The sequence below is a fragment of the Impatiens glandulifera genome, chromosome 2 (genome assembly GCF_907164915.1).
Source record: "Impatiens glandulifera chromosome 2, dImpGla2.1, whole genome shotgun sequence".
Lineage (NCBI taxonomy): Eukaryota > Viridiplantae > Streptophyta > Magnoliopsida > Ericales > Balsaminaceae > Impatiens > Impatiens glandulifera.
Window position 1 is genome coordinate 34,490,509 of NC_061863.1, and position 8,687 is coordinate 34,499,195.

The following is an 8,687-nucleotide window of genomic DNA, read 5'->3' on the forward strand; positions in this document are numbered from 1 at the left end:
CTCACTTTCGAATGAACTACCAATGTTCGCGCACTCACGTATAATAATTAGTGATTTGAACCCTAGTCTCAAGTATGAAATGTTAAAACCTTAAATCGCTGTTACTTATGATTGTTGAAATAATTTTATAATTTTGTGTATGCATATATATATATATTTTATAAGTTAGATTTTGAATAACTATATAAACTAACATGTATCCCGTGCATTAGCACGAGTAATAATATAAAAACCGTGAAAAAAAATATTACGGTAAAAATACCTATAACATTTTTAATTTTATTTTTAACCGTTTTAAATTTATGAGTGGGTCAACCCACGATCCGACCCAAGTATTCATTTACTCTCACATATATATATCCAAATTAACCACAACTCTCGACCCGACAATTTGGACACTCTAAAAATTAAGCATCATATTATATATATATATTAAATAATTTTTTCATAAACATAAAAAAATATAATAAAAATGATTATATCTCTTATACTAATATTAAATACAAATATTTTTATTAATAATGATATAACATTATATATAATAAAAAATATTAAATTTATTATCCTAATTTTTATCAATATATTAATAAAAATAATTTTATTTTTTCCTCTTTTATATATATATATATATATATATATATATATATATATTATTCTAATTAAAAATATGTTTCACCTAATTTATTTTTATATAATGTTACATATTTATTTATAACATTTTATATATAAATATTTATATTATTTTTTTCCTAATTAAATTTCATTTTAAAAAATATTAATTTTTTTTGTGTTTTATATTTATATCTATTTGAAGTCGATTCTTGTGGAAAAAATAAAAAAAAAATGAGGAAAAAATATAAAAAATGAATAATTCCTAAAACGATCGAGTATATATCAAAGATTACTTCAACTCACTTGGGAATGGAAAGAGACGTCAGATCAAATAAATATTGAATTTTGTTCGATTGAGTATATATATATATATATATATATATATATTATATAATTAAGAAAAAGGGAATAGGATAGATGATAGAAAATTGATGACATTGATTATCGTGGTTAAAAAAAAAAATTGATGACGAGGAGAAATGATAGAGAATTGATATTGTGGATTATTATTATTATTATTATTATTATTATTATTATTATTATTATTATTATTATTATTAATATTATTATTATGTTTTATAAATTTTTGTAACAGATAATTGAGTGGGTGTTTAAAACCAATAAATAAAATGTGTCAAATTATATTTTGATTGAAATGTGAGACTTTTGTATAAATTGCGTGTTTTCTCGAATACCTTGAGAGACTAAATATCTTTTTTTGTAACCTTTAATTTCTTTGCATATCGAATTTTCTAAATAATTATAATCTCTCTTCTTCCTTTCTCATTTGGCTATAAAATAGACTAATATTTCCAATTACTTGGTCATGCAAAAAATAAAAACAAATCAAAATGAGTGAATTTTCCAGAGCTTCAATATCCATTCTTCTTCTTCCACTCTTTATTCAATTAGCAAACTCAATTGATTTTTCTTACACAGGATTCAACAACCAAAACCTAACCCTAGGTGATGGAGCAACAATCCTCCCCACCGGAGCTCTCAAACTCACAAACGAAACCAAAAACATAATGGGTCATGCCTTCTACCCTCGCCCTTTCCAATTCATCATCTCCCCAACTAACATATCTTCCTTCAGTACCCACTTCATCTTCGCCATAGTTTCCCCAATCCCAAACAACGGTGGCCATGGCCTCGCCTTCACTCTCTCCCCTTCCACCACTTTCCCCGGCGCCCAACCCGACCATTTCCTAGGAATCTTAAACTCCACGAACAATGGTCTCGATTCGAATCACATCTTCGCCGTCGAATTCGATACCGTTAACGGCCACAACGAGGGACTCAACACGGACGGTAACCACGTCGGGATCAACATCAATAGCATGGACTCCAACGCGACCGAACCCGCGTCGTATTACGTAAACGACACCGAGAAAAAGGAAGAAGTTAATTTGGAAACAGGCAGTGGCGGACCCAGAAATGTTTTCTCGGGGGGGCCAAATATATAGTAACGTAGCATTTTTTGGTGATCAATTAAATACATTTTCTAATTAAAATTTTACTCGATAATTACATAAAAATACTAACAAACACAATTACAAAATACTAATAAACACAATCACTAAATTATTCTTGTTCATGAGTCGGTTCAAAAGAAGACAAATTTATTTTACGAGATTCTATTTGTTGAAAATATTACAATATTTGGCTCATTTTCAATTGTTGAGAAAATATATTTCTCAACATATACAACTAAATTATCATTCATCTATTCATCCCCCATTCGATTACGCAAATCAGTCTTCACGGTCTTCATTGCAGAAAAAAACTCTTTCAACGGATGCAGTTGCAACTGATAAAACTAAAACCAACTCTATCAATCGATAAACCAATGGAAAGACTATATGTTTTTCTGTTGCAATCAATTTTTGAGCAAGAATTCCCAAGTCTTCAATTTAAGAAAATTGAGGATCATCCCGCAAATTAAATAAGTAAGCCCGAAGTTGTTGTTCCAAAAATAAATAATCACTGCCTGTGAAATTTTTGGGATAAAGTTTGGCAAGACGAATGAGTTTACGAATATCAAATTGGGAGAATGAATTTCTTGGAGGAAGACATGATATGCAGCCAAATAATTCTGTATTAAATTCTGAAAAACGATTATTCATTTATTGCATAATCAAGTCAACAACCTAACATTAAATAATAAATAATTACTATTAATAGATAAGAAATAATTTTTATTATACCTGACAAAAGATTTCCACACGATAAGATGAAGATTAGTGATGAGTTCCCCTTTTCTTCTCCGCCTATCATTGCTATCAATTATCATATGCTTATTCATATCAAATATTAAGATCGAATGTAATTGACAAAAACTGTTAACTTGGTCCAAAATATCATGTCATCCATCTTCTCTAAATTTTTATAATTGATTTTTCGAACTCGAAATCAATGACATGGCTTGAACTATATTTTGCTCTCCTCTTTGTAGGCAAAGTGACAACTCACTTGTAATTCCCAATAAATTTTTCATCAAATGCAACACAAAAACAAATTCATAAAAAATTAACTATATAAAAAAATATGAAAATCTAATTTAATAGATTTAAGCCTAACTATTTTAACTTGTTTATTAATATTAATTTATATTTTCTTATAAATTTTTAAAATTATTATTATATGTTAAAATAAATTAAAGGTGAGGCCAGGGTTTGTTCACCTGACCTCATCTTCAGAGTTCAGTTACCAAACCAACTGGACTAAGAGATACTTGTCAAATATATATATAAAAAATAATTTATCTTAAGGTTGGGGGAGGCCCGGGCCCCCCAAGGCCCCCCTTGTAGGTCCGCCACTGGAAACAGGTGATCCAATCCAAGCGTGGATTGATTATGACGGATTCACGAAACTCTTAAACGTAACAATATCTCCATTGAACATTCCCAAACCGATTCGACCGTTGATATCTCAGGTCATGGATTTACCCGCGAAGCTTCTCGATAAGATGTACGTTGGTTTTTCCGCTGCAACCGGGGAAAAAACAAGTTCACATTACATACTTGGATGGAGCTTTAGCTCGGAAGGAATGGCGGATTCCATCGATGTTACGCAACTACCTCCGGTGCCGGAGGCTTCCAAACGACGACGACGGTCCTTTAGCCGTATGGTTGTCGGGCTTGTTTGTTCTTTGATCGGGTTGGTGATTGTGTTATGTTGGGTTTTGATTTACCTTGCTGTGTATAGAAGGAAAAAGGAGTATTCTGAGAGGGTCGAGGATTGGGAATTGGATTACCCACATAGGATTCAGTACAAAGATCTTTATAAGGCGACTCAAGGGTTTAAGGAGAGTGAGCTTATAGGAAATGGTGGATTTGGAGCGGTTTATAAGGGTGTTTTACCTAGTAATGGGTCCGAGGTCGCGGTTAAGAGGTTGATCAACAATTCAATTCAAGGTATGAGGGAGTTTGCGGCGGAGATCGAGAGCTTAGGCAGGTTAAGACATAAGAATTTGGTTAATCTTCAAGGTTGGTGCAAGAAAAAAAATGAATTGTTACTAGTTTATGATTACGTCCCTAAAGGTGGTCTCGATTCGCTACTACTAAGGCCGAGGGACGGCTCGATATTGAGTTGGGATCAGCGTTTTCGTATCATTAAAGATGTGGCCGCGGGAATTTTATATTTACACGAGGAATGGGATAAGGTGGTGATCCATCGTGACGTGAAGTCGAGTAACGTGTTAGTTGATTCCGAGATGACCGCTCGATTAGGGGATTTTGGCCTTGCGAGATTGTACGATCACGGACAAAATTCGCACAATACGAAAGTGGTTGGGACAATTGGGTACATAGCCCCAGAATTGGCTAAAACAGGGGAGTCGTCCACTAGGTCGGATGTGTTTGCTTTCGGGGTTCTATTATTGGAGTTGATTTGTGGACGGGGTTCGATTGTGTATGTTCCCGGTTTGGATAGAATGATGCTACTCGATTGGGTAATCGAGTGGCTTAAAGTGATTGATAATGAGATAGTTGATATTGTTGATCCTAGATTGGAAGGAGTTTTTGTGGTTGAAGAGGTAGCGATGGTTTTGCGAGTGGGACTTGTTTGTTCGCATACTTTAGCGGAGTTAAGGCCTAGTATGAGACAAGTGACTCGATATTTGGACGGAGATGAGTCGATGATACCTGAGATGGATGAGAAATTGGATTCAGCAATTTGTGGACATACGAATGGATCTTTGTCGAGTTCGTTAGCGGGGACGAGTTCAAACAAGTTATCTTCTTTTGGGGCTATGACTTATAGTTCACAAGAAATGGGTAGATAGATTAACAAATAATTAGCTTGCAATTTGGTATATATTTCATATTTAAAATGATAACAGTAAAAGAAAATTATGAAAAGAAAAATCTTTATCTTATCCACTAAAATAAATATCTTAAAACAGAGATCAGCACCTAACAAATTCAGTAAAGAATCCATGAGAATTGGGAGAGAAGACTAGTACCATTACTAATGTTGCCCGGCCTGCCCGCCCATTCATTCTGAAGAGCGGGCCGGCGGCGTAGGCATAGGGGGCGTGTTGAGTCAAGAGGGTCATCCCATTGCTTTTTAGAGGGAGAAACTGAGTGAGTCAAAACCGAATTTTGGCTTTTGTCCTTAAGTGAGGGTTTGAACTTTGACTATCTTAACTTATATAAACAGGATATCCTGAATTGTTCTCAAATAACATCGATTTATGCTTAATTTATAAGCTCCACACAAAAGGAACAAAATATTGAAACAAAAAAATATATCTTTCGTTGAGACTTGCCGACGGTTTTGAAATCAATCTCATTATTTCTCTTTACGAAACGTTAGAGATGTATGATCTTCAATTTTTTTTATTATTTGTATTATTTAAGCGAAGTCTGTCACTTTGTTTGGCTAGTTTTAAAAGTCAGCAACAATACAAATCAAATAATTGGCATTTGTAGACTTAAAGTACAAAAAAAAATAGATTTTGTGATTACAAATTATTGGGTCTCATTAACCTTTATCTTTTTTTGCAACAATATTATTATCATGCATAATTATAATTCAACATCTTAAAGTAGTTTATTATTATCTTGAACACAAATTAATTTTATGAATATGTATTTTTTTTTGAAAATTTTAAAATTAACTAATGAGTATAATAAAAATAGTGAAATGTAAAAAATTAGCCAAACAGGCCTAAGTTAACAATTTTTTTTTTTATTGAAAATAATATCTTGCCATTTTCTTTTTGAAATTTTAAAAATTAATTAAAACAAGAAAAAGCAAGAAATAACAAATATAAACAAAATATTCAAACAAACGGGATCCTAAGGGAAAACGAGCTAGGATCTGCATAGTCTAGGGTCGAGAGCACGAGTTTAGGAGTGTTAGGATTTGTATCTCCCAAATCCGACCTGCTTGAAACAATATGTAAAAACACAAGAAAGAAGAACACAAAAAAACACAGATTTATAGTGGTTCACTCAAATTGAGCTACGTCCACTTCAGTCATCACCAGATTTCACTATGAAGAAAAAAAAGGAATACATAGTTTTTACCTCACACTTTATCTCTCTAGAATTATGTCTCAACCTTGTAAACTCTTAATAATCACATATTTATAGGATAAACATTCAGGTAATAAACCTAAATAACTCTTGGTCAGACCCAAGCCCAAAACCAAATACATACCCAATAAACTCTAATTAACACTTGTAGAGTTTATTATAAGTGTAGGCTGCATAACTCAACAATCTCCCACTTGGAGACTAACTTCATCATCTCTCGATCGGTAGCGTCTTTCCATCCGGTGTCTTAACGAAGAAGACCAACTGAAGTTGCACACAACTTCAGTTTCTCATTTGTCACAACTTTCGTCAACATATCAGCTGGATTCTCACTCCCGGGAATATTCTTAAGAGCTAATACTCTATCTTTTAAAGTTGACCGGATGAAATGATAACGAACTTGTATATGCTTCGTCCTTCCATGATAAATTGGATTCTTTGCCAAATGAATGACACTCTGATTTTCGCATCGCAACACACTTCCCTTGTAGTCTTGACCCAATTCTCGCAAAAAGGGTTGTAACCACATCATCTCTTTAGCAGCCTCTGTCACAGCAACATACTCTGCCTCATAACTAGAAAGAGCAACAATCTTCTGCAATTTTGAAACCCAACTAATTGCAGTACCTCCTAGAGTATAAATGTACCTTGTTGTGCTCTTCCTACTATCAACATCAACACCATTGTCAGCATCAACATATCTTTCCAAACCCATATTAGACTTTCGAAAACACAAAGCGAGACCCGTACTTCCTCTTAAGTACTGTAGTATCCACTTTACTGCTTCCCAATGTTGTCTACCCGGGATGTTCATGAACCTACTAACAACTCCCACTGAATGTGCTATGTCCGGTCTTGTGAAAACAATCGCATACATAATACAACCAATGACAGAGGCATACAGAATAGTGGCCATATAATTTTTCTCCTCCTCTGTTGAAGGCGACTGATCTTTAGATAGTCTAAAGTGATTAGCTAAGGGGGTAGTAACTGGTTTTGCATCATACAAGTTGAACATGCTAAGAACATTCTTCACATATTCTTCTTGTGAAAGCTTGAGAACTTCTTCATCCCCGAAAATTCTCATCCCAAAGATTTGTTTTGAAGCACCCAAATCCTTCATTACAAACTTTTCAGACAACTATTTCTTGAGCTTGTTAATCTCATACAAGCTTGCTCCATCAATCAACATGTCATCAACGTAGAGGATTAAAATAATGTACGATTTATCAAACCTTTTGATATAACAACAATGATCAGCTTCACACCTCAAAAAATTGTTATTTTTAATGAAGATATCGAACTTTTTGTACCATTGCCTTGTAGCCTGTTTCAAACCATACAGACTCTTCTGAAGCTTACACACAAGCTCATCTTTTCCTTTGATTTCAAATTTATGGTTTTCACATATAAATCTCTTCATATAAATCACCATGAAGAAAAACAGTTTTGACATCCATTTTGTTAGGATCGGGATCGCCGATAGAGGACCGGGGTCCGCCTAAAGGAAACCTCTTACAACACACAACGGTTGGCGCTAATCCGGTTAAGAATTAACACTCGTCTTAACACCACACAGACTGTTATAAACTCTTGAATCGAGTTCAAGGGCGGAAATATTTGTTTCAGCCTGAAGCAACACACACGGATCATATATAAATAAGAATGGAGAAGAGTCGGTTAGAATAATGGGAAATCGGTTCGGTTAGTTAAATAACCGGAAATGAGTAAAGAATACAAGACAAAGGTTTTATGGATGTTCGGAGATGAAACTCCTACGTCACCCCTTCTTCTCAAACAACAAGAAGGATATTCACTAAGGAATATTCAACAACACAATACACCACACGATCGAGTCTTATTTACTACTCGATGTTCACTTTAGAACACTCACACAGTATTGTAATACACTTTTACAAATATATAAATACCCAGAATTAACAGTTTGTTTTTATCACTCAATAACTTTGTAAATTTCTCAAGGTATGTTCTCAGGAATGAAAGGATTGTGCAAAGGTTTTTTCTTTCTCTAACATCGTAACCTGATAGCACGTCCTGGAGCGTCAAGCCGTTCTTCATCTCTCCAGCTTCCTCCTTTTATAGTGGAAATATGACAACGATCATATTTCTTTCTCTAACATGGTTGGTCAAGAAAAGGGGTTGCTTTTGGACTTGTACCAATCTAGGTGACTGTACACCTGACAACTACTTGCTGCCTAAAGGTTGCTTCTGGACTTATACAAGCCTGGAGGTTGCATCTGGACTTATGCTAAACTAGGTAACTATACATCTGACAGTTACCTGCTGCCTACATTCTATTAAAAGACTTGTATCAGAAGAAAATGATACAGTCTCAAACATATAAAAGCAGCTTTGCCAAACTGATCATAGTGGAATCTTAATTTGAAGCTGTGAATACTGAAGGCATTTAATAACCGGAGTTGAAGGAATTTAATTGACCGGAGCTCATTTAATATTGAAGGCAATTATTTGACCGGCCATGATTCATTAAATGCCGGTTGACCGATATTT

The 8,687-nt window shown here is 34.0% G+C and overlaps 1 protein-coding gene across 1 annotated transcript; it reads left to right on the plus strand.

Moving 5' to 3' along the window:
- Positions 1-1,458: 1,458 nt before the first annotated feature.
- On the plus strand, positions 1,459-4,959 carry LOC124927265 (probable L-type lectin-domain containing receptor kinase VI.1). The gene is made up of 2 exons (XM_047467654.1): positions 1,459-2,031; positions 3,441-4,959. Exons 1-2 carry the CDS (start codon positions 1,464-1,466, stop codon positions 4,895-4,897), a joined length of 2,025 nt encoding a protein of 674 aa, XP_047323610.1. The 5' UTR covers positions 1,459-1,463; the 3' UTR covers positions 4,898-4,959.
- Positions 4,960-8,687: the final 3,728 nt, after the last annotated feature.

Bases quoted from the DNA above. Each gene is read 5' to 3' on its own strand.
- LOC124927265 (XM_047467654.1), top strand. From the start codon at position 1,464: ATGAGTGAATTTTCCAGAGCTTCAATATCCATTCTTCTTCTTCCACTC. The intron at 2,032-3,440 runs GCAGTGGCGGAC...CACTGGAAACAG, and splicing joins AGAAGTTAATTTGGAAACAG to GTGATCCAATCCAAGCGTGG.